A 26085-nucleotide genomic window follows, 5' to 3' on the forward strand; every position below is an offset into this window, starting at 1 on the left:
GGTGGCCAAGGAACGCAACAGCTGATCCCCACGGAGCACCCAATTTATTCCAAGATCCGTGGGACACGCGAATGGATGAAGAGCTTATTGGGAAGCATCTCTGCCCCAGAGGGTGGGAGAGAGAGCAGAGGAGAGCAGGGCGGGGCACGTGTCCAAGGAGAAGTCCCTGAGGTGGGATCCGGGTGGGGCGCAGGGGCCCACTGGTGTCCGGGTGTCTTCGGGTGTCCTCCTGCCTGAGGGGTCCGGGAGGCGGCGGCCAGGGCAGGTTGCACTTCTCGCTCCAGCAGCTGGCCCTCATGAGGTAGAACCCGGGCCACCTGTCTGTGGACAATGAGAGGGGCTAGGAGTCCGAGTCGCCCACCCTGTGGTGCCCAGGTGGACCTAACCCTGGTGGCACCCCCCAAGGGCAGAGGATGTCCATTCATCCTTTGGAGATGACACTCATCAAGGCACACGTGAGACCCAAGGCATCACCGCTCCACCTACTTGGCTCCGTGGGCGTCTCAGCTGGGCGCTGGCCAGGGAGCCACTCTGTTTTTGAAGAATCTTCTGAGGGCCTGACCTCTGGTGGGGGCAGGTCCCGGGGGGTCCCTGGGTGCTGGTGCTGGTGGTGGCGCGGGCCCTCCAGCTGCAGGAGCCACTCTGTTGGAACGTCCGGAGCCAGTCCTGGGGGCCTGCACGCAGCAGCACAGCCTCGCCAGACAGGTGGCCATCCTCCGGACCACTTCCCTCCATCCCCTGGCGGTGTCACGGGTCAGGCCAGGGGTCCTGGAGCCAGCATGGGGTTGCGCGGTGGAGGAGGAGCTGGGATCCGGTGCCAGGGCTTGGGAGGACCCGGGCAGAGGGGCCGTGGGGCCGGGAGCAGGGACGCTGGCCGACAGGCTGCACAGCATGATGGCGGGCAGGCTGGCTCTCCTGCTGCCCACCTGCCCTGAAGGCTTGAGCTCCTCAGGCTGCTGCTGCTGCTGCTGCTGCTGCTCACAGGCCGAGAGGGGCCAGGAGCGCATGGCCGGCCTGCTGACGCCCCACCTTGGGCCCAGAGTCAAGCTGGAGGGGATGGACAGGGACGGGCAAGGCCCCACCTGTGGCCGCCCAGGTACCTGCAGCCGCACCTGGCAGCCCGCCCCCCGGGTTTTCTGGTGGCCCAGCAGGAGGTAGGTGGCCATGGCCTGGTTGAACTGGCGCGTCGCCACCGACACCCAGGTCTCCTGCAGCCCGTAGCCCAGGTCCAGCATGGCCAGCAGGATGGAGGTGTCCGGGCGCTTGGGGAGCAGCTCGGCGGGAGGACTCGGGCAGCGTTCCCCATCCTGGCTCAGCCACGGGTGCCCCAGGATCTGCTGGAGCGTGGGCCTGTGCGCGGGCTCCAGGGTCAGCATCCAGGACACCAGGCTCTGCGCCTCGTCAGACAGGTGGAACGGGAGGTGGTACCTGGCCTGCAGCACCTGCTCCTTGGCCTCCGCATAGCTGGCCCCGGTGAACGGGACGCTGCCCGTGAGCATGAGGATCAGGAGGACACCCAGGCTCCAGACGTCCACCGCGGGGCCGTCGTAGGGCTCTCCCCGGTGCAGCTCCGGGGCCCAGTAGGCCACGGTGCCGCAGAGCAGGCCCAGCTTCTCTCCGGCCCTGAACCTGCAGGCCAGGCCGAAGTCGCACAGCTTGGCGCGGCCCGCGGCATCCAGCAGCACGTTGTCCGCCTTCACGTCCCGGTGCGCGATGCCCTGCGCGTGGCAGTAGCCCACGGCGCTGGCCACCTGCCCGAACAGCATGCGGGCCTCGTCCTCCCACAGGCCCACGACCTCCGGGATGTGCTGGCCCAGCTGGCCCCCAGCCATGTCCTCCATCACCGCGTAGGCAGTGCCGGGGGTCTCCACGATCTCCAGCAGCTGCACCACGTGCGGGTGCTCCAAGCCCTTCATGATGTCCAGCTCCGACAAGACCCAGGACAAGGTGGCCCCCGCCCCCTTCCGCAGGACTTTCACGGCCACCTTCGTCCCCGTCAGGATGTGTCGGGCCAGGAAGACCTTGGCAAAGCTGCCCTGCCCGACGACCCCCAGGGGCTCATAGCGGCCCGTGAGGGCTTCCTCCAAGGAGGAGCTGGCCGCGAGGTCCCGACACACCCTCCGCACCACACTACGCTCACTGCTCTCTCTAGACATCCTCCGCCCCACGCCCACTAAGCCCGCTAGCTAAAAACAAACACAACAAACAAAGCAAAGAACACAAGCAAAACTAACACAACAAAGCCCAACAGAAAGCCCCAAATCAAAGAACCAACCCGAGACCGCAACCAGAACCACCAAACCACCAACCACCAAACGCGCTAACTATGGGAGTCCCACAGGTCACTGCCTAGAGCTTCCTGTGCTTGTGGACAAGGTCCCAGCCTCGTCCCGGCCTTATATCCCCGCTGGCTCAAGGGCCTCACAATGCTGGCCCCTGTGAGGTCACAGCCAGGAGTGGCCCACTCACACCTGGGGGTGGCCCACGGTGGCATCTCCCACTCGGGCCTCCGGGACCTTGGCCACCTTCCTGGTCAGAACAAGGAGGGTCTGTGGAACCTCGGTGCTCCCGTGTGTTCGGGACCCCGACCTCTCCTTGCTGAGAAAGGAGGAGCTGGACCAGGCCCCGGGGCCCGTGCCTCGCCAGTACACAACTCTGTCGTGGCTTTCGCCCCGTGAAGACCCCACCCCAGGTCCTCTGGAGCCATTCAGCGCCCGTCTCCTCCAACTCGGACAGACTGGTGTCCAGAGCGTGGTAGCAGTCCCCTCACGCCAGGACGCTGGTGCGGGTCGCTCTGCCCCCTGAGATCCAGGGCCACATTCCCGACCTCTGTGGGGTGTGGGGGCCAGGTCAGGCGCCTGCCTCATCATTGCCCCACAGGGTCCTATCAGGTCACTTGTTAGAACCCTGCCTGCAGCCCACAGGAGTGAGTGTGAGTCATCTTCCAGGGATGAAGGCCGAACCTGCCAGCCAAGAACCCTAGGGCCAGCAGGTGCCCTTCCTGGGGTGCAGAGAGACAGAGGCGTCCCTGATGCCCGGGGCCCTTCCCACTGCTCTGTCCATAGAGCCTTAGCTGGCTGTTTGGGAACCTCACAGACTGACCGCTCCCCCCTCTGGGACCTGAGGCGTCCACGTGTCAGGCACCAGGAGGCCGGGTGTCTAGGGAGGTCTCGCTCTCTCCTTCCGGCGAGGGACCTTGTTGCCGTGTCCCACACCACATGGCTGAAAGGCCGAGGACTGGGCTCCTTCAGTCCCTTTCCCTGCTCTCCTCCCTTCTATCCTCCTTGGTCATAGTCATGGAGACCCCAAGGTCACGCATGTGAGGCCAGCGCTCAACTCCTGAGCCACTTTCCCAGCCCTTTCTAGTGTCTTTGACGAAGGATCTCACACACTTGCCTAGGCAGGTCTTGAACTGCCAATGCCCCTGCTAGGCCTCCCCAACCCACAAGTAAAAAAGCAGTCACCACCTTGCCCACCGTCACATGTCTGTGTCTGTCTCTGTGTGTTTCTGTGTGTGTGTGTGTGTGTGTGTGCATGAGCACACCTGAGACCAAACGCGACCATGTGTGGTGCAGAGGGTAGAACCAGGGCCTAGTTGCTGGCCAGAGGAGGTCCAGCCCTGAGGCGCACATCCCCTTGGGAAGCCAGGGCCCCAGGGCCTCACCCTCCTGAAGGACCACAACACCACACCCTCAAAGGGAGGGGAGTTTCATCAGCACTTTTGGAGAAACACACTCCTCAAAGCACGGCCCTGGGAAACCAAAGGCAAGGGACTCGGTCTCCCCTGCACCTGCCCTTCACGAGAGGAGTCCCTGGTGGTGGACTGAACGACCTTAGGCAGGGACTCAGAGATGGGTGAAGACACAGGGGTCTCTGGAAAGGTCTGTTCCTGGCAAGTACAAAAGCTGGCCTCACTTTTCTTGTCCACAGGGAAGGGACTGATTCAGAAGACTCAGTGGAGGGTCTGTGGTACCAAACCCACCAGGAACACACGGGTGGCTCTGTGACATCAGAGACCCAGGGGGAGGGGGTGGGGTTCGCATCTAGTACAGGATGGAAGTGAGGCTGCCCTCCATTCACTTCAGACTGGGATCTCTGACCCACGTCAAATGGAAACCCCGCGGGGATCACAAAGAAAGGGGGACAGAGCCCACACCCCGAGTCGAAGGGATGGGAATTGAAAGGTTCACTCCAAACACTAGACCTGGAAAACAGCTCCTCCCAGCCAGCCCTGCACTCCTGGGGGCTGGGGGCTCTGGCCACACACCCTCCCCTGCCCACACCTGCGCCCCAGCTCCCCCACCCATAGGTGGTCCTGCTCCCTGCTCAGCAGCCCTGGGGAGCTCAGGGTGGCAGGCTGAAGGGCCCGTCCCCGGGTCAGGACGCTCACAGGGACGGTCCTGCGCAGCCGAAGGCCTAGAGAGGTTAAAGCTTCACCAGGGCAAGAGCCAGGCCCTGGCAGGGACATTCAGAGGAGGGACCAAGCGGCAGCCTCCAAGCCACTCTGGGGGAGGCACCCACAGCTCTACCCTGACTGCCCCCGGGGCCTGCGACACGGTGCCTCCTCGGGCCACTCTGGGTGTGCCCCCAGGGTGGGCTTGGGCTTGTGGCTCCTCTGTCCAGGGTTCCCTTCTGAAAGTGGTGACCGGGCACCATCAGTGTCAGGCCAGGCACAAGGTCTGCCTTTCTGCCCCCCACCCAGCCTCCTCCCCTGGGACCACTCTGGGTCACGTGTTGCCCTTGGGGACCTCCGGAGGGCTCCCTGTCACTGCTCCCTTACACCATCCCCACTGTGACACCACCACCCACTCTCCCACTGTTGCCAGGAGGTGGCCAAGGAACGCAACAGCTGATCCCCACGGAGCACCCAATTTATTCCAACATCCGTGGGACACGCGAATGGATGAAGAGCTTATTGGGAAGCATCTCTGCCCCAGAGGGTGGGAGAGAGAGCAGAGGAGAGCAGGGCGGGGCACGTGTCCAACTGCACAAAGTCTGCACCTCAATTTTCCAGATTGCACTGAACATGTGGTTGAAATAAAACTCTAATTTTTTTAATATGAAAACCACATCCTCTATTACATTCTGGGTCTCTCTTCTAACAGATGGTGATGTCTCTGCCTCGGGGCTGTGAGCACTGTACTCAGAGAACTCTAAAATGCCACAGGTACCAGCCTCTGAGATGGTGTCCCCAGCCCTCCAGGTTCCCAGGGAACAGTGAGGTCCCCATGTGGCTTCAAACAACTCGTAACAATTTCCTCTGGATCCCGGAGCACTGGCGAGCAGGCCAGCGTCACATGAGTGGGAGACAAGACTCTGCCCTCCCGGTGCCGTGCCAGGCTCCTCTTTCCATGAACCATGCCCCACACCTTCAGATTCAGCCTCAAGCGAGCAGAACCCGTTAGCCGCTCTCGCCATGGACATTACACACTGTGAGGTCACCTACCAACGGCAAGCAGCAGCTGCTCCAGGTGTCCAGAAGTCTCCCGGTCGATGGTCTCCTCAATCTGGAACCCCGATATGGTCATGTACTTGTCAAACACTAGGAAAAACGAAAGGAGTTTTGACTCACACAACCATGGATCCTTCCAGCAATCAGAGTTCTCGCTGCGCGGCTCTTCTCCTACCCAGCGCCTTGTCTCTGAGGGAGCCTGTGCTCGGGCTCAGGTGCCAAGCCAGCAGCGACAGTTCACGGCGCTCTCTGCCCACTGACCTCCCAGCCCCCTGCCAGTCCGGACCAGAGGGACCTCAAGGGGAGTCTGCTGTGGGGACTCTGAGATGTCCTCCTCTTCCTTACAAAAAGTGACGGAAATGACTGGTTTACCCCTTTCTTTTCTTCTCGCTGTGAAAATGGTTAGTTCAGAGCTACAGCAACTGTCTCGTGACGACGAGGCAGATGGCATGAGAAGGAAACCAAGACACCGAGGACAGCGGGGTAGGAAACCAGGACGATCCCAGGTCCTGCCAAGCCCGCCTCAGAATCCACCTGCAGAACTGAAGCCACCATGTGGGCTCCGTCACCTGCTCCTGAACACATTCTCAGCTGAGAGCATAAGTCCCGGAGACAACCCAGAAGCGGGGTCTCAGATCCACCATCCTGGAGGAAACACCCGAGTGAGCCGCCACTCATGGTCTGTGACTGAGGGACGCCCCAGAGCCCGACCCTCACCACCCTCCGGAGACGGGGGCTTAAGCTCCTGGTTCCGTAAGTCACAGCAGCGGTAAAGGGAGTCAGCAGACCTGCCCAGGTGGCACAGGGTGCCTCAGAGACCAGGGCAAGGCCACAGGGCGGCGTGTCCGCCACCCAGCCTCTTTCACTCACCCCTTCTCAAGTGCGACACACTCCGTGTTCCGAAGATGGTAATGAACTTCTCCTCGTCGGTGCCCCACTTGAGCTCTCCGGCCTGAAACAGCGCCTGCAAGCATTCCCGCCTCCGTCAGGAAGGCCCTCTGCGACCCCCAGGCCCTGAGCCACCGTGCAGCTTCCTGCAGACCACACGTGCTTGCCGCACGTCTGGCCCTGTCCATTCCTCCCGTCTCCAACTCTCAACTCGGCCTCCGGGGTTTGGAGCGCCACTGGGGCTCGCCAGGATTCACAGGTCAGGTCGAGGTGACAAAGCACAGCACCAGGCAAGACTAGGTCTGCCCAGAATGCCTTCTGTGACTTCCAATTTTGGGGGGAGGAGATTTCTGATCATCTCACTGCGGTCCATCCACTTACGTTTGGGAAATCCTAAGCAGGAGTTCCAGGACCTGGAGGATCCAGGATCTGCTCCTGTCTGACTTGGGCTACGCTGTTCAACAGGCAGCCACCGGGCTTTCTCTTTGCCACTGAGTTACCAGGCTGGCCGAGGGAGACCCCTGCTCCCCTGGGAGCCCCATGCCGTAGCCGTTCTCGGGAGGCCCACCCACGGCTGGCTCAGCGGGTCTCCTGCAGCCATCTGAGAAGACCTGGGCCTGCTTCTCAGGCCACCACTGGTAACCTTCCAGAGCGCCCACTCCTGGAGCAGGAACAGGAGACTCAGCCCACCCCCCCACCCACCCACAAGGAATTAACGCTGGGAAAGTAAGAAGGCGCCTCAGCCCTGAACAAAGCCCCCCCAGGGGAGTGCGACTTGGAGCTCAGCTGGACGGTGGCTCCGCCCTGCAGATGGCGGAGGAGATGAGGAGGGGTCCAGCTGGGAACACTGGACTGCTGTGCAGAGCGACAAGGCCAGCTGGGCTGCCCTGCTCTTGAGTGGGGCCGGGGGCCGGGGCCAGGGCCCGTCCTCACCCACTGCAGGAACGGCCCCTGGCTACGTGGACGGCTCACGCACTGCTCACTTCCCTGCTGAGGGCCCACTGAGTGCTGTGAGCTGGGCAGCTCTGCGGCCCCTGAAGGGCAGGGGGGCGCTTCAGCGTGAGGGGCAGTGCAGTGGCAGAAGGCCTGCGGTGCAGTGGGCCTTCCTGTGCGGGCCACCTGACCCCTGGAGGTGACTTGGGGCTACCTGCAAAGTGCCCGTGCTGAGGGCTCAGCAGGAGAAGCAGGCCGAGGCGCAGGGAGAGCGCCGGGAGAGCCGGGGCAGGGGCGCGGACGTCCACATTAGGAACGGGCTCTACCTGGGGACAGCGGACCCAGGAGGGTCCTCGGAGCTTACGCAGGAACAGGAAGCAGGCCTGCGTCTGGCAAGGCGGGTGGGTGAGGGTCAACAGGCAGCAAACCACCCTCGGCTCCTCCCCGCAGCCAGGCAGAGAGGGCAGCACTCACACCCCCAACACAGCTGCCCAAGAGACGGGGTGCTCTCCTCACTGCACCAGCACGTCAGGCCACAGGCCAGCGGGCCACTGTGCAAGCCCTGGAGAGGGCCCACGGCGCTGCCCGCTTCCCTGAGGACCAAGACTGCCACAGGAGGGGCAGGGGGACGCCAGGCGACTTGGGAACCCAAGCAGCCCCTCGTTCCCCACCCCCGGGGCCTCGGCTCCAGGTGCAGACTTCCTGACACACAGCTCCTGCACCTGGACACCTCGTAAACCACACGGAGACCACACAGGGTCTGAGAGTCTGCCAATGTGACATTTGGGAGCCACTAACACCTGGCTGACAGAAGAGAAGTACCGGCCAGGCCCGGCAGTGACATCTGCAGCCCAGCCACAGGAGCCCGAGGCCGGAGGGCTGCAAGTTCCAGGCCAGCTGGGCAACTGGGCAGGCCCCCGTCTCAATAAACAAGGGGTCTTGGGGTGCAGCTCAGCAGAGTGCTTGCCTAGCAAGTGTGCGGCCCCAGCACCACAGAAAAACAAAAAGGAGGGACGACATTGTTTAGAATTCTTCCAAAGGACAGGCAGGAGCACTGCAGATGCTAGGTGACCCGCCACCACTCATGGGACAGGACGACACACACCTTCAGACGCAATCCTTCCTTCTTACCCCTTCCTAAGAGACCTACTGCCCCGTTACCAGTGGGGTCAATAACACTGGGTGGTTGCCGTTGTTTTTTTGCAAAATTCTTTGTTTTTTGGATGTTTCATAACAACAAAAAAGGAATGATATGTCTAGGTGGAACTCACTGTACTATTTCACTTCATGTTTGGATAAAATATTTTATTAGCCAGACCAGAATGAGAGAACTCTGCCGAGGTGAGTCTTGTGATCTGTCATGGACACCTGAACTGGATTGTCCTAGAGACCTCACAACACACCTGGTGACGCTCCCTTACCACATATTCCTTCCATGCACAGATGGGGGCAAAGTCACCACACAGCCGGCCTCACTCACCTGAGCGTCTTGTTCAACTTGAGCTTCGTCAATTCCAGCATCAGGGTCTCTGTTCGCCTATAAGACAGTACGTCCCATGACTGAATCACTCCAAAGGAAAAATGTCCCATCTGGTGGTTATGCACGTAGAGCTCTTTCTCTTAGGAATAAATGGCTTTTCAAGGTCACCTCAATCCTACAATCTATCACACAGAACTGTCCAAATCCAACCTGACCCTCCTGACCCTGCTGTGAAAGCGGAGGACACAGACTGCTCTCTGCAGCCAAAGGCTGAGGCAGCCGCTCAGAGTTGAGGCTGTGCGTTCTGAAAGGTAAACAAGCACAGGCTGCACACACCCACCAGCAGGACCAACCAGCACAGACAGCATCAGAAGAATTTCAAGTGGCTTCCCTGCATAATCAGGCCACTCCACCTTCAGACTCTCTCCCCTACCCCCAAAGTACTAGGCACTGAATCCAAGGGCGCGCTCCCACCAAGCTACATCCACAGTTCTTTTGCTTTTTATCTTTGAGACAGGGTCTCGCTAAGTCGCAGAGGCTAGCCTTGAACTTGCGATTCTCCTGCCTCGGGCTCCCACGTTGTGGGGATTACAGGTGTGTCACCATGCCTGCCAACTTCAGACTTTTCACGTCAAGCTAGAGTTGGTCTCCACCCAATACCTGAAGGAGAACCACCAACATCCTCTGGTAGTACCCCGAGGTGTCCCCCACCACGTCGTCTTCCAGGCTTGAGCCGTACTCTGCAACAGAACCATTCCACACTTACTCACAGCTGCTTTCAAATAGAAAGCGATCCTGCCCCATTCATCAGAGGAAAGAGATACAAAATAAGAAATACTGTATTGATTAACAAATTCTCTCTGTCCCGTCTCTCAGTGCTGGAGACTGAAGACAAATGCTGAGTGGCTGGGAGGCATGACCACAGTCTCCCCAAGCCGTGATGCAGCCTGGGCCCCGACTCAGCCATCCAGAAGGGCTCTGGAGAGCCTCTTAAACACTTTGACCATAAGATTCAACTTCTCCTGCTTCTTCCCAATGTCCCACGTGACGGGTTTCCCATGTCTTTCACCCTCTGAGTGGCCCTTCTCTGGGCATGGCCATATTCTACCCTCCCCCCAATAAAATATGTTTTTCTCTGCAGCTAATAAAGTTAAGGGAGAGACAGCGATGGCATTCTGAGGTATGCCCCCTCCTGCCTCCAAGGTCAGGGAAAGGGAGAAGCAGGTCTGCGGAGTCCACAAGCACCTTTCACTCTCAAACAGCTGCTCCCAAAAGGAAAGGGGAGGAAGCAGCGAGGACTCAAATGAAGGCAGCTCTGCCACGGACACTCGCGGGCGTTCCCAAGTCCACAAATACCTGCCAGAACTACAACGCACTGAGACAGCAAAAGAAGGAGGAAAGAGGCATCACTCTAAGGTGTGAAAATATGTAATCATTACTTGAAAGCAGGCAACTTTAAAAGACTAAAACTTCTATTTTAAAAGACCCAAAAAATCATGTTTACTTCAACCAGTGATCCAAGTAGAATCTTGGCGGGAACCTCTGACTCCTTCCTCTATTGCAGCACCCACAAGTAACCAACCATCAGCCCTATCCGAGATCTCGTGCTCTGAGTGACACCCTGGACTTCCCATAACTGTGTGGCTGTTAAGTCCCAAACCCCAGCTCACCTTGGGACATGCAGCTGGAGTCAAACCCCCTTCCTCATCGGCTGTGGCACTGACTGCTGTGCAGTCCACTCAGAACCACACATGGCTCTGAACCAAGCCCGGATCCACAACACGCCACACAAACCCCCAACCTGGCCCAACTCGCTGGCGACACAGGCCCCTCCACGATGGCATGCTCTCTCAACTGCACTCCTCTTTCCAGTGTCCACACCTCTGAGGACAGTGGCCCTGCTCCAAAAATGCCTGTTACCTACTCCAAGCCCAGTGCCCGGCTCTACGGAGAGACAGGACAAACAGAAACTGTACTGTAGAGTGTCTGAATATCTAAGGTGTGACGTTCTGGTATGTATACGGTGGGACGATCGCCACCACACAGCTTTCTCTCTTAGACAACGTCAAGTCCTTGACAGGGCTCCATTGCACAGTCGCCCCCCGCACCTCGGATCTGCAGAACTTCTCATCCTAATGAAATGCAGTGCCCTTGGCCATCGCTGCCCATCACCCTCGCGGCCCTCCCCTCCCAGCCCCGCCAGCCCCACCCAGCTCTGCGTGTTCCACACATGCGCTCCACCACGCTGTCTTCCTGCGCCTGGCTCCTTCTGCAGGTTCATCTGTGCGCTACAGGGGGCAGGCCTTCCCCGTAGAAGGCTGAAGGAAGTTCCTGTGCACACACACCCTACTTTCTTGAATCATTCCTCAGCAGCTGTCAGGCCGCCCGGCCTTGAAACTCTGAGCATCTCATTTGTACCATGAAGCCTCCCTAACATCCAATGCCAACAACCTCTCAGGTGATCTCAGTTGGAAAGGGGCTATCCTTTAACTATCACAGTGGCACTAAACCACGTCACCAGGCCTCAGGCTGCATGCTGTCACCACCATCCTCTCCCCAGAGGGACAGCTGGGTACTACATCAGGTAGAGCGGCCGGCTGATGCTCACCACCTCGGCCTTACCACCTTCTCCTCTCACTCTAGGAGAAGCAGGAGACCCTGCACTTTGGAAAGGAGACTGTTCTGCTGCCCCACATTTCACACCACTGACCTGGTGAACAGAGTCATCTCTAAGACCCAAACTGACCCAGAGGGCGCTGCACTTCCCTAGCTCAGGGCAAGAGCCTGGGAACTGTGCCGTGCATGCTGACCACCTGGTCAGGAAGGAGGTCTGCCCTGAAGGAACACAACTCTACCTTGACTTCCCTTTGCTAGATTCCCCTTACAGATGCTCCAGACAGGAACACAGACTTTCTCCCAAAAAGTGAAGGATGCTCCAAAAAAATTCAAATGCAGAGTATTGTGTCCCAGCATTGCCATTAGCTAAACAAAATACGTTTACTCAGACATTTTTACTAACCCTGATCTGGAAAGGGGGTTAGGTATCTTTTCCCAGGTTCCCGAAAGGTCTTTGAGATAACTCCACCTACACTAACACAGAACTGAATGCATTTGAAGGAAGAAAAACTATTCACATACACCCCAAAGTTAACAGGAGAGAAAGACACCCCTAGAATTCCTCTATTAGAATCCTATGCAAGCCATAAGCAGCTTTTCATGAGCTACTAAAACAGGTGAAGGTTTTGACTGAAGAAGAAAGGCAGCTGAGTGGCAGGTCCCCCTCCACTCACTCAACAGCTGTGAGCCGCCGGCCTGTGGCATCTGTGGGACAGGATGGAGAGGTGACAGTGGAGATGGGCAAGACGTCAATCCAAACACTCACCTTCTTCATACACTTGCTTTATGGCTCTGAGTTCTTCAGGTGTCCTTGAAGCAATGATTTCTGTCAGGACTTTCTCTTTTGTCCCGGCTCCCTGTTTGGAGATTTATTTTTAATAGAGAAAACATGTCAGCAGTAATAAAAAAGAGGAAGTTATTTTGCCAGAATAGATGTTACGCAGATTGTGCACAAATATCCCCCAACACGACGTGGGCTTCTCTTTATACAAGCTCCACTAGTTACAGAGATATGAAATTTCAAGTTAATTTGCTCTCCAAAGATAATCTTATTATTTATTTTATCTTTCATTCTTTTTGTCTAGTGTAGAGCAAGGTATACTGGTATAAAAGGTATAAAGGTATAAAAGATAATGTAAATTTGCAACTTATAATCTGATCGGCTAATTCTAGTTGAAGGTAAAACATTTTAATGGAACTGACACAGAACACATGATTGCGTGTGGAAGATAACAGGTACTTCATCTGCACCTCAAAAGTAAGCTCCTGCCCCCGAGTTCTGCTTCTCGTGCAGCCAAAGCAAGCTCGCACCCAGGGCACTGCTGCCACGGGGCAGGGACGTCCCCCAGAGGCCCTGTGCTGAAAGCTCTGCTCCCAGAGAAGCACCCGGAGCCTCCAGGAGGCAGAGCCGTAGGTCCTGGAGCACGCCCTGGGGGTCGGGCCGTGCCAGCCCCTCTCTGACCACCCCTCTCTGCTCGGGGTGAGCGGCTTCACTGCCCACGAGCTCCCACCAGGAAATGCTGCCTCAACACAGATCAAGCACTGGAGCCTCTACAACCAGGGGCCCAACCACCCTCTCAGCTGCCTGTCACGGCCACAGGAAGCTGAGTGACAGTGACCTAAACACAGTTGAGGAACTGCATCCGTGGAATCAAATTGGAAGTTGCTCTCTGTATTTTTAAAAAATAGTATTACCTGATTTTCCTTTTTCTGCTTTTAAAAATCATATTTATGCCACTAAATTAGAGATATATGCAACGATTGACTGAACTAAAGTTTTTAAAAGGCAGAATTATGTTCTTTTTATTTTTGTTTCTTTATCAAAAATCAAGTCCAAAAAGCCTCAGCTCATCCTCTGGAAAAATTTCAGCTGCAGCTGACCATCTGGGGTGCTGTGTGAAAGCCCCTTCCTCAATAACCCACGACTCTGCTCACACCAAAAAAAACCCTACAGAAATGAAGAGAATCAGAATAAACCAGCTACCGACTGAATAAATCTCCACCTCCCATGCTAAAAGTTACAAGTCCTGGGCCGAGTTACCTTCTTGCGGCTAAAGCTCAATCTCCCACTCAAGATCAATTGTAACTGAACTCCTTCCTGCCCACAGAGTCCCCAGGCGGCCAGGCCATGCCCCAGGCCAGAGCCCAGCCAAGGGATGCACACACAGTTTCTGCACACCTGAGTCACAGCCAGTTCACCAGCTACTTTGTTATTCCCTAATCAAGCAATTTTTTGTTTAAAGAGTTAAAATATTTCATCCACCATCATTTTAAAACAACTCAAAATCAGAAGACAGGCATAGAAGTAAAATATAAAAATTTAAATTTGAAAAAGCCAGTTCTGGTGAGCTTACGAATGCCAACAGACGAAGGTCACCTTGTCATTCTGCCCCCACTTGTCTTCTCAGCACCTCCCAGAGCTGCCTCTTACACGAAGCCCACCCTGAAGTCAGTCAGAGACAGACAGGCGTGGGACGGGCCGGTTCCGCAGCCTCTCACCTTCAGAGCGTGCTTCAGCTCGTAGGCGTCGTACAGCCGGGAAGGCTTCATCAGAGCCACGATCAGTTTCTCAAATTTTCCAGTCAGTTCTGATTTCAGGTCATCCAGGAGATCCTACGCACAGCAGACAGGCAGAGCTTTAAGGCGATTCTTCTTAAAGGTGACCTGGGGCCTCTGCCTAGTGAATGCCGTAGGCTGCTGCCTTCAGGTAGAAGGCGGTGAGCTAGCAAACCCACAGCCTCCCACGCTGAACAGCAGGCCTCAACCCCGGAGGGAGGCCACCTATGCACCAATCTGCTTCTAGGAGATGAGTTTCTTCATTTCAAGCATTTCATTTTAAAAATGGTATTGAGAAACACAGACATCTTTATAAAAATTCCCCCAAAAAATCATCAATGTGTTTTTTAAAAGGACAGAATGTAGCCTGTCACCCTTTTCCTCGCGGTATCTGATGATAGTCTGATACACAGCAGGCTACAGCGAACGGATGCTCCTGAGGACTGAGAGACCTGCTGCAGGGCGAGTGCGGGGGCATGGCCCCCGGCAGCATCAGCAGCAGGGACCTGGACACGGTGCCCAGAACACTTCTCGAGGTGGGGAGGCAGCGCAGGGCAGACCACCTGTCCACCCCAGACACGGCCTGCGTCCCTGCCTGGCACCAGAAAAAGGGGGAAGGGGCAGGATACTTTCTCTTTTGTCTCACAGTGAAACGACAAATGTGGATTTCCAGAATAACAGACTGAAGTATGCATCGTGCGTTCTGCACCAAATCTAAAAACCTTTGCTTTACAATGTCAATCAAATAAGAGCGCTTGGCTCTACTAGTTAAAAGTCCACTTACTAAGATCACCAGGAAAGCGGCCCACACTGCACTAGAGGCCCACACCAGACAAGGGTGGTAGGGTGGCCCAGCAGGATGCGCTGAGGGAAGGCAGAGGCCGCACCGTGGCACTAACAGCCCCAGCACTGGAGCATGGGCTGCGGGAGGCAGGCAGGAGGGAGCAGGAACACAGCAGTCAGTGACAGATGGCCTTCACAGGAGACCGTCACACCACTGCCTTGCAGACTGGCACACTGTGCCCTTGACCCTGCAGGCTCAGCCAACCTCTGCTTCCAGAACCTGCAGTGGGTCGACGGGCACCACACTGCTGTGTCCCGGCTCCTGCGCGACCCAGCACTGGCTCAGGTCCCCGGGAGGATGCAGTGCAAGCTAGCTCTGTGTCCTTGTGAATGAAGGAGCGGAGGCCTGCAGGTCGGCCTCCACAGACACCGAGGGAAGGTGCTGCACACAGACTCCTCCAAACCCAGAACTGCGCCGGCTACACCTTAGGAGGAAGGGGGCCTTACCCTGCCAAACAGAGTTTTGAAGGCCTCGGCGATCTCCTGGCGCTGCGCGTTGCTCCGAGATGTCAGCAGAGTCAGGATGCTCTCCTCGTCGGTGCCTGCGATTCAAGGTTAACGCCAGGCTGGGCTCCCTCAACCTCCCTGGGACCAGCTCCCCAGCCACTTCCCTCTCCTCCCTCTGCCTGTGAGTGTGTAAAATGTCTTGTACATTTTTCTGAATAATTTATTAAGCAAAATATTGAGGATATGTAAAATGCTGCGTATCCTACTCATTACTCCCCACTCCCAATGTATTTTGAAGTAGACAGAAAAATACTCGTGACTTTTTAAAAAGTTGTCTGGAGATTTTTAGACAACACATAGTCACTGTAATAACAGCCATTCACAGGGTACAATGTGTGGGTGTACAGCGGACAGAGAGAGCTGGCTTCAAGTCACACGCAACCTAGAGTGGACACCCGGCAGCTGTGAGGCAGAACGGCTGCACCCCGAGGCTGTGTCCGGAGCAGCAAGGGAACCCCAGAGGGCAGGGCCAGGAGCAGGGCAGGCTCTAGGACACTGCAAAAGCGCGGCGACGGGAAAACACGAGGCTTCCAAAAGCAGCAGACCCCCCGCCCCCCGGGCTGGAGAGAACACACCAAGCCTAACAGGGGACGGTCTGAAAGGGGCTGGGAGGACATGGAAGCACTGGACCCTCGTGAGAAGGGGCCCCAGCTCCAGGGATCAGCCACGCAGGCAGCCCCTGAGATAGAAACACTGACGATATGTAAAACGTTCCATATCCTACACTCGCTGCTCCTGATAATGGCCAGAAGAGAGCCTGCAGCAAGGGAAGGTCCCCGGGGAAGGCCCCGCACAGAAGTGGGGTGTGAAGGGGCAGGCGCACAGCCCAGGCCTTGCCCTCTGCAGGGGGGTGGATTCTCGGCTGCTCGGTCCTGGAGTTGGGGACCCATAGCACGATTCTGTTGATTCAGCTTTTCTTCTACACATTTCAAATCTTTTCATTTTCCAGAATAAAAAGGAGGTGGGATTTACCCAGGCCTTTCATGGCCTTCCGAAGAGTTTCTGCATCAGCCCGGTCATCGAATCCAGGGAAGTCGGTCACGGTGCCTCTGAGAGCCTGAGACAGAAGCACAGTGCTGTCATCCACGTCCTGCTGACCAGCAGGGCAAGAGCGGCCGCTGCTGCCCACCAAGCTCAGCCTCTCCACAGGTTCACCACCTGGGAAGACCCGCCCCATCTGAAGCGGGAAACGGGCCACTGAGGCACGTGGCAGGACCACTTCGCTGCCTGAGCTCCCCTGGCCCCAGGAGCCTCATGTGAGGCTGGCTCCTTCCTCCCTGGGCTCCACCCATGCACAACACCCACCCACCCTCCTGGCTTTAAGGGCACCTTCCCAGGGCTGCTTCCCCCCAATCACCAGGGGCACACAGGCCTGCCCCCGACTCAGTCCTAAGCAAGGCTCGCTCCATGTTGTCACCCTGAGCCCTGCTCCTGAGCACCTCACAGGGACTTTAAGAGAACTCAGCAAGAAAAGACATGTGGTGATCCACGTGCCAGAAGCACTTGTTAGAAGACGTTCTTTTTCAGACCTCCGGATACACATTAATTTGTCGTGTTTCTAATAATCATAATATTTCCAAAAAAGGTCACAAGATCATTAGGTCCTTTAAATCCGGAGGCTTTACTAACACTGAGCCACAGAGCTGATGTGATGATCAAGGAGTTTCCCGGCATTTACTTTTTACCAACACACGTTTTGTAATTTCCTTAAAACTCTGTTACGGGACCATCTATAACAGGGAAAAACAGCTACAAGGAGGGAGGGTGGAGAACACCTAGTCTGCTTCACAATGTTTTTTATTATTCAATTACCCACAGGAAGAAAAGTTCCCTTCTGCCAACAACACTGTGATACCAATTAAACTCAAAAGTCTGATCCTCAACACCACATAAAAATAAAATAAAGATGTTGTGTCCACCTAAAACTAAAAAATAAATATATAAAAAAAAATTTTAAAAAAGATGACAACGGACATGCACAACCAGAGAAACGAAGAGGTGTGCTCCATTTGTGTACAGTGAATCAAAATGCATTCTGCTGACATGTACAACTCATTAGAACAAAATTTTAAAAATTAAAAAAGATAACAACAGAGAGTGTCATTCCATGGGGAAGAACTTTTACAGCACCCAGCCCCAAAGGCCATCCAGGGACCCTAAACACATTTCCTGGAAAGGTGGCACTCAAGAGTCCAAGGAAGTGACCAAGGCGACCCTCGGCCACGGCATGGACAGTTCCTCTAGACCCCCTTCTCCGTCAGGCCGGTCCCCAGCCTCCTCTGCCTTCCTTTGTGCGAGGACCCCGCTAAGGCAATCTAGGCGGACTTCTGACCACCTATGTCAAGGACTGAACATCCCATGCTTTCAAAGGAAGCTACTCCTGGATGTGGCACTCAGGAGGCAGGGCGCTGAGACTAAAAACGACAGCCGTTTTTAACACTTTCCACATGCTAAGTACTACACTGATCACTAGGAAAGTCCCGATGCCACAAGCCAGGCACAAAATGGCAGATGTGGACGTGAGAAGTGCGGCAGAGTGTGTCCGCACCGAGGCTGGAGCAGGTAATGTGAGCACATAAACAGTGACCAGAAGGACCAAAGAGAATAAACTGGAAAAAAATCCCCAAAAACGTCTGGAATGTTGCCTGTAGGTTTGCAGCCAGAATCAGAAAAGCAGAGACTGGCACGACTATGTTTCGGGATGCACAGAAGCTCGGGAGGGGAGAAGGAGATGGCCTGCAGCTCAGAGGAGGGTGACTTCAACACACCGCAGCAAGCAGTCAGGTGCAGAGAGGCCACCAAGGGAAGGGCCTGGTGAGGAGGGGGCATAAAAGCCCCAACACACAAGCTCCTCTGTGGCCACAGCAAGCCACCGGCAGGAGGACTGGCCAGCCCTGCAGATGCTGGGCCTCCTCCCGCAGCAGGGACACTGGAATGGCCTGGGCGAGATGGAGACGGGAGGGCAGCTAACCCGAACACAGACGCAGAAAGACCCAACCACATGCAGCAGCAGGGAAATGGACAGGAGACCCGCAGGGCCCAAGGTAGGGGACATGGACAGGAGACCCACAGGGCCCAAGGTAGGGGACATGGACAGGAGACCCGCAGGGCCTGAGGCAGGGGAACTCCAAGGGCAGATTCTGGCCATGCAGCTGAGCACCAGTGAGCAAGAGGCAGAGCCAGGACTTGACTCAAGTCATGGGACAGTGGCTCCTGGTCCCTAGCAACAATGCTGCACCGCCTGGAGGAGAAGCTGCCCAGGGTGATGCGCAGTCACCAGGGAACCGCGTTCCCCGAGGAAGGAAGCGGCAGGCTCCAACTCCACGGGGGTGTCCAGGGACGGGCAAGGTGGAAGGGCCCACTGGGTTCCGCAGGAGTCTGGGCGGCACAGAGCCCTGGCTGCAGGACACTGGGGAGTGAACTGACACTCTATCTCAGTGGAGCCTCATTTCGCAACAATAGTTTGTAAAAAAAAAAAAAAAGAAAGGAAAGAAGCTTTTAAAATCACACTTAAAAAAAAGAAAACTTGACGTGGTTTGTGGTTTGTAGATTACACAGAAACTGCCATCTGAGAGAGGGGGGTTTAGAACAGGGAGAGGTTACTTGCCTCAAAGAAAAAATAAAATATATCTGACCCTCGGGACTGAAGGAAATGAGGTAAAAAGGAAAAGAGAAGAAGGTCCTCAAGAATCTCAGCCATGTCTATGAAGAAATAACTAACTACCGGCCACGTTTTCTAAGAGCTTTCTAGAAATCGTGAAACACTTGTGCCTTCCACACCACAGAGTCACTGCCCCAGCCAGCGAGGCCATGCACAGTGGGAAGGAGCCAGACGTGAGTCACAGACTGAGTCACTGGGCAGACCTTGTGTGGACATCCTGTCTGCAGCCCACCACTGGGGCCCAAGACCGTCTGTAAACGTGGCTCTGGAGGACTCTGCTGGAGCCCCACCCTGCAGCGGGGCAGCTCCATCTCCAAGGAGCTCTGTCCCTGCTGCAGCCTCAGCTCACCCTCCACCCTTCATCCCACCACGGCCTCACCAGGATGACCACAAGCTCCTGGACTACAGAGGCCAGAACCCAATCCATGGTTCATCTCAGCTTCAAACCCATCCTTTCTCCCCCTCTAAAATAAAACGTCCTTTTATCCTCAAGGCCTAGGCATGCCAAAATAAAATGAAGAAAATCAACCCAAGAGCAGGGAAGGACTGTTTTCCTGACCCAGGGAAGTCACACGTAAACAACGATTTCAAGTGCTCACTGTCTGGAACTTTCTGAATACAGCTCCTCTGAAAGTACAGAAGAGCTGGAGGCCCTCCTTAAGCCTGTCTCCCAGTCCTGGGCAGTGGCTGCTAACCACCCACTGGCACCCCCCATGCTGCAACGAGGAGCCAGAGATCCTGGACCAAGCGCTGGAGCTGCCGCAGGCTTCCAGGGGTCAAGGCGGCTGCTGAGGTGGTGGGAGACAGGACTGCCTCCCCTGCCGGCCAGAGCAGCTCGCGTCCCACCTGCAGACACCGCAGAGGCCCCAACGCCTCCTGTGATGGTGGGCCCCACAGGTGGGCAACACGTTCCCAGAGGCCTGTGGGAGGCAGACCAGCAGGCCCAGAGCACAGCCCCACCCATCCCTGCCCTGCTCTCTGAGAAGCTGAGGCCACGGGCAGGCAGGCCAGTCCCCAGCACACCCAGCTGACCTCCTCCCCACTTCCTGGCCCCTCATGCTCCCGCAAGCCTGCTCCTGCCTCGGCCACTCTGACCAGCTGCTTTTGACCTCTTTCAAAGCTTAGGGTCGGGGGAAAATGGATCACTGTAAAGTAAGCTATTCACACACTAGTATACAAGGGCTTGTTGATAACAAATGAAGATCAGTAAGATTTAAATCTTCATTGTGCGTGTCTTTAACCCTCTGACAGTGACAATGCCTTCCCTTGGCAAAACCTGCGAAATGGGAACGAAAACTGTGTGTCCTCAACGTCACCCTGGAACAAGGGTGGGGCCCTGAGCCTGCTGGAGTGAGGGAAGCTGCTGCCTCCCAGGAGCTCACAGCTGGGCATCCTGCAAACAGCACTTAAAAAGCCCCATAGCTGACAGTGCAGTCACGCCAGCGCTCCAGAGAACAGCCAGCACACCAACTCCACTAGGGTTAGTGGTGATTGGTTAAGCAGAGGGTGAACTCTGCCCACCAAGGAAGTCTCTGGCCCCTCTGGATAAGGGTACAATCCCCTAGAATCAACCTGCAGTTTTGAGTTTTGTCGACCAACTTTGCTCAGAGTTGAGCAGGGGGAGACTCTATTGTTGGAGATAGAATCTGAGCTCCATGCTCCAGGACCTACGGCTGTCCTCTGCCTGAAATGGTCCCGGTTTCCAAATAATTTGTTCTGGGAGTACCGCACTGTCCACTGACTAGCACTAGGCCGAGTGTGACTGTGAAATTTTGTGCAAATGAAATTAATTTGTTCAGGATGATTTTTATTTTATTGTTGGAAACCAAATGCCAAATAAGAAGATTATTTAAAGAATAATTACGCAGCCACACACACGTGGTTACGATTAAATGGTCCACTGGTACAGACCTTGGCTTAAAGGGTGAGACTCAGCTAGTTCCAAAGACATTTTACTATTAGAGTGACCTCAGAGGAGTCTATCCTCAGTTCACTCTGAAAAAGAACAATTCCAACTGTCAGGCATAGCCACAGTGGTGCACACCTGTCATCCCAGTGACTCAGGTGGCTGAGGCAGGAGATTCTAAGTTCAAAGCCAACCTCAGCAACTTAGCGAGTCCCTAACTCAAAAAGTAAAGATGGGTTGGGGGTGTGGCTCAGTGGTAAGCTCCCTGGGGGCAATGGGGGCAATCCCTGATTTAAAAAAAAAAGAACGACACCAGTTACAACCTCAGAAGGGAGGCTGAGGGGGGCAATGTGATCTGTGTAAACTACAAGACCTGATCCTGGCCCTCCCACAGCAGATGTCATGCCAACACATCATTACTCTCTGCTCCATATTTCCAGAGGCCCCGACCTCAGGCAGTGTAACAGCCAACGTCCTACCACCTTTCCTCGCTGCCGCAGCAATGCAATCAGTATGCTCCATCCCCACTCTCTTCCCTGTGTCCAGGCTCCCTGAGAAAGCAATTGTCACCCATGGCTGCCCTCTCCCAGGAATCCAGCCCGCATGGTGGTGATCAAAGTGAGTGTTGATTGAACACCTACTATGGTCCAGGCACTGTGTGCAGGTACACGCACTGTAAGTAGACTTAATCCTCACTGACAGCACTGGGAAGGTGGTCCTAGTGACACAATCCCTGTTTTACAGATGAGGAAACTGACAGGCAGGGAGGCTATGTGACCAACTCGAGGTCACACAACCAGGCCACGGGCAGCACCAGGATCTGCACCCAGGCTGTCTGAGGTCTTCCTCTCTGGGCCAAGCTGCTTGGGCCCCAGCAGGTGGAGAAGTGAGGAAGATGCCCAGCAGATCAGTCAGAGAGGGCAGGGAGTGGGGGCTCTGGAGGGAAGGCCACCCCAGTCTGGGCCATCCTAGGACGGAACAGGAGGCTGTGCATTTCTGGACGTGGGCTTCAATCCGGAGCCCTCAGGCCTGGAGACAGCCTTCCAGACACTCACTGCTGGCTCCCGTCACGGTTGCCGTCTGTCCTGAACCGAGGCAGCAGCTCTGGGAACACCTTGCCCTCTGCTGTTGATTCACCTCCCGGCAGCCGAGATGGTCCTTTGCAAACCAAGTCACATCAAGGCACCTCTCTGCTCAAAACGTCCTGCGGCTCCCCATCTCATGCACAGTAATGGCACAGGCCCGCGCACGGTGTCCAGTGGCCTTGCAGTGCTCACGGTTGCTCGGGGGCAAAGAATGTCCCCTGCACCGGTGTTCTCCCTGCCCAGAAGGCACTTCCCCAGACTTCCCGGCTCAGTCCCTCACATCTCCCAGAGATGCCTTTCCCGACCTCCCAGATTAAAGAGATGGCACCCTCTCCAGGTCTCCCTGTCCCCCCACACTGCACCTGTGACCAGTGACGAGCACATGGTTTATGTGTTTCTATCATCTGTCCCCCTCCCCAGGACACCACTCCACAGGGGCAGGGCTTTCTGTTCTGTTCAGTGCTGCATCCCTGGCACCCAAGGCAGAACGTAGCGCTTAGTAGGCCCTCTGTAAATACCTGTGAAGTGAATGCGTGAGACTTGGTTTCACCGTCTTCTCCCTCCAACCTCCCATCTATAGGATCCTGTCTCATCTTTAGGCAGCTAGAATGTTCCAGGGAGCAAGGGATCACGTGCCCTCTCTGCCCTGGTTCCTGATCTCTAAAATCAGAGGGTGGGACTGGACAACCTGCAGAGCCCTTCCGCCCGAGGCCTCCAGCTCGCAGCCGGCATCGCTCTTCCTCCCTGGAGCCTGCAACAGCAGCTCCTTCAGAACTCCTCCCCGCAGAGGCCCCAGGCCCAGGCCCTGGAGTAAGCAAGGCTCGGCGGCCGCCTGGCCACGTGAGCTGTGACCTGCACACCAGGTCACCCCCGACCCCGGGTGCTGGGTCCCTGGTCTTGTAAAATCCGCCCAGGCTGGGTTACAGGGAAGTAAACCCAGCCACACTCGGCTGTCTCTTCAGATCCAGAACACACCTCTCCTTGTCCCCTCCATTTAACACTGATTCCCTCGCAGCCCGTGCTGTTGGTCTTGGGGTCCAGCCAGAGGCCCTCTGGAGAAATAACAAAATTGCGTGTTCCAGGCCAAAAGGCGGCGCGGGATGAAAGCAGCACCTGGTGTGATAACAGAGCGACAAGGCAGGGCCGGAGCCAGGCCCGACCGGGCGCGGGTCCTCCCAGGTCACTCCTGCCCGTGGCCCTCTAGCCTCACTCTGACTTTGGGGAGCCTCCACACCTCCAGTTCTCAGCAGAAACGGAGACTCAACAAGCTCTGAAGCCCTACAGAGCATCCCCCGGTCTAAAGCCACCCGGGGGCGTCAAAGCCACTAGTAGCAAGGCCAGGGCCACTGATGCCTCCTGATGCCTCAGTGTGTCGTCCACTCCTCAGGACGCAGAGATGGCCTTTCAGAGAACGCTACTGGTTTTAATCCCACAATCAAAATATACTCACCTGGGAGCACCCCCAGAGCCCAGCCTTCTTGACAGTCCCCGGCCCCTAAGGGGCTCCTGGAACTCTGTCAACTGCTGACTTCACATGGACAAGCAGGAGGGTGGAGCAGGGAAGTGCAGGCCACATCACCCGAGGAGCCAGACTGGGAAGCAGCCTTAGCTCCGCGGACCCCTGCGCCTCGCCTTCCCTGTCTATAAAGTGGGAATGCTACGAACACCTCCCTGGCAGGGTTGTTATGAAGACAACACCCAATAAATAAATGAATGAATACGTGCAAACCACTTAGCTCAGAACTGGACGTGGAGCCAGGCTACATGACAGTCGTTATTCAAGGCAATCGTGCTTTCACACTTCAAGTCACACCCAACCCACAGGTTTGTGCTGCCTTCCTGGTGGGCACTACAGCCCCGTGGCAATGACATGGGTTCAGTCACTATGTACCTGCTATAGAGAGCCTAGGCTCCTCAGAGAAGAGATGGCACCTATGCCCCCCTTCCCCTGCCCCGACCAGCAGGCATCTCTAATCAATCTCCGCACTGGTCCCGTGGACTGCAGCCTCAGGCTGGGAACACTCACCCCAAAGCTCTAGGCGGCCACGAGCACCACTGGAAAACCTGCCTGCTGTCCTCTGCCCGCCACCACCAGGCAGAGCCCCTATGAGAGACTCAGGCAGCAGAGGGTCAGGTGAGGACATCCCACCACTGTGATAAGGTGGACCTTCGTCTTGTGGCTCACTGCTGTGGGCCCACCACTGTGCCCACCATCCAGACACTCTTAACATGTCTCCTGGGTGAATACATTAGCATCTGGCCATCGGAGCCCACAGCACACAGAGCAAGTGCCCAACGAACACAGCAGGAAGGACAGTGGTGGGCCAGACCCTGGCCCGAGCCCACCATCGAGTGGAGGAAGTACCGGCTCCGTCAAGCACACAGCCACTTTCTCCCCTTAGGACCCTGAGCAGCCCCTCCCCTGTTCCACAAGCACAGCGACAGGGTGGGGACACCAGTCAGGACTTTTAGTCCTGACTTCAGGTCCAGCAAGTGCCTCCATCCACCACTCACCACTCTAGGGACTCCTCCACCAGGGGTCCAGGACACAGGACACTGGGCACCCAGGTTGCCACTGACATCTGCAGGCCTACCAGGGTCCAGGCCCACATCGCTGCCCAAGACAGACATGGCCCCTGCCCTGGGAAGCTGCCACTCCCAGAGGGAAGGGAAAGACCGCACACACACAAATAATTCAGCTGTGTGGGCAGGTGACAAAGGCCACAGGCTGGGTGGCATGTGTCCCGAAAAGGAGGTTGGGGAAAGCATCATTGAAGGGAGGACGGAATCGCAGGCTGGAAGGTAAAGGGCACCAACGTGGGAAGACAGAATGAGCATTCCCACCAGGCACGGTGGCATGGGCCCGTCATCCCAGCTCCTCAGGAAGCAGGAGGATCGCAAGTTCAAGGACAGCCTCGGACCTAACAAGATCCAGTCTCAGAACCAACAAATGACATCCTTCCGAGTGCACGTGGGTGGGTCACCCCTGGCTGCTTCCACACTCACTGGCAGAGCTGAGACACATCGGAGACTACGTGGCCTCGAAACAGAAGACATCTGCCAGGCCAGCAGCATCCTGTGGGTGGCAAGGGCCTGGTGTCTGGAGTCCTGGACTTCAATCCGTCCTGCAAAATGCTGCCAGAGTGACCTTCCTGGCGCACAGAGCCAAACACATCTGTGGATTCCCTAAGTGTGTTCCAAGAGACGCTTGCTCCACGGCATGAGCCCAGGAAAAGTGTCCCTCAGTTAATGAAGCTTGAGGACTCCCAAACATTAGCTCTTTAAAGGCTCTGAAACGCCCCCTGCAGAGAAACCTGTTTGACTCTGAGGCACTTGTGGGACCTGCAGTCAGGACTGAGGGGGCCTGGAGCTGGTGTCCCCAGAGAGAGTGGCTGTGTGCTTGACTGAACTGGTGCTTTCTCCACTCGATTCTGCGCTCAACCCACTGACCTCCAAATTTATCTGGCCACAGACAGAACACTCTTAATTCCCCAACCCCCACCTAAAACACAACACAACACAACTCCAGGAACATTTTAGAGCACTGCTGTTCCCTGGGCCACAGCGAGGGCTTTCCCGCTGGGCATTCACAATCTGCCCTGAAGTCCAGCAGGGGATGCCAGTGCCCATTCCAGAGTCTACGTGTGTGCCACAGAGCCACCTTCCCTGCCCATCCACTACCTTCTTCCTGCCTCCCATGCCCCAAGTAAAGGCCACCTGGTCACTCCAGCTCTGCTCTCCGCACTGCGACAGGAGCAGCACTAGTGCCAACACTGACCAGGCACTTACCTGGGCCCCCTGTGTAGCTGTCCCCAGCTTAGGCCCTCGGGATCTCCTTCTCCTTTCTGGTGACAACAGCTCAGCTTTCCTTGAGGGCCACCCCTCCCCCATCTTCTCCCAGCATCAAAGGTGAAGCTGGACCCCTGGTCTGGCTCCTCGGAGTGCCCCACTGCCCTCACCTGGGGTACCTAGTGAGGGAGAGGAGCACAGGACCCAAGCGCATGACCCCAGCGCAGGGCACAAGATCCACACGCAGATGCGGGGGGAGGAGGTGGCTCACCCCGGAGTCCACACTGCAGCAGCCAAGCTCCCCACCTTGGGCTTCATCCCCAAGTCTCCCCCGTGGGAGGGGCCAATGGCCAGTCAGAAACGCATCAT

The 26085-nt window shown here is 56.4% G+C and overlaps 2 protein-coding genes across 3 annotated transcripts in view; both read right to left on the reverse strand.

The window, feature by feature from the left end:
* LOC114085514 (annexin A5-like) overlaps positions 1-25833 on the reverse strand; it is a 39298-nt gene extending 13465 nt beyond the window's left edge. For both annotated transcript variants that reach the window (XM_071614713.1, XM_071614712.1), the window contains exons 1-9: positions 25717-25833; positions 16248-16332; positions 15216-15310; positions 13869-13982; positions 12136-12226; positions 9414-9493; positions 8754-8810; positions 6323-6416; positions 5447-5542 (exon numbers count right to left, since the gene is read on the reverse strand). In XM_071614713.1, the coding sequence (XP_071470814.1) occupies positions 5447-5542; positions 6323-6416; positions 8754-8810; positions 9414-9493; positions 12136-12226; positions 13869-13982; positions 15216-15310; positions 16248-16332; positions 25717-25818 (814 nt within the window). In that variant the 5' untranslated portion in view covers positions 25819-25833. The remainder of the gene's footprint in view (positions 1-5446; positions 5543-6322; positions 6417-8753; positions 8811-9413; positions 9494-12135; positions 12227-13868; positions 13983-15215; positions 15311-16247; positions 16333-25716) is intronic.
* Positions 26-5440, reverse strand: LOC139706449 (sperm motility kinase 2B-like). Its single transcript, XM_071614710.1, has 2 exons — positions 487-5440; positions 26-321 (listed from the first exon to the last, which is right to left on the reverse strand). The coding sequence occupies exon 1, from the start codon at positions 2154-2156 to the stop codon at positions 504-506; it is 1653 nt and encodes a 550-aa protein (XP_071470811.1). The 5' UTR covers positions 2157-5440; the 3' UTR covers positions 26-321; positions 487-503.
* Positions 25834-26085: the final 252 nt, after the last annotated feature.

Source organism: Marmota flaviventris, chromosome 7 (genome assembly GCF_047511675.1).
Source record: "Marmota flaviventris isolate mMarFla1 chromosome 7, mMarFla1.hap1, whole genome shotgun sequence".
NCBI classification, from domain to species: Eukaryota; Metazoa; Chordata; class Mammalia; order Rodentia; family Sciuridae; genus Marmota; species Marmota flaviventris.

Excerpts from the sequence above, each read along its gene's own strand:
- LOC139706449 (XM_071614710.1), bottom strand. The coding sequence starts at position 2,156 with ATGTCTAGAGAGAGCAGTGAGCGTAGTGTGGTGCGGAGGGTGTGTCGG.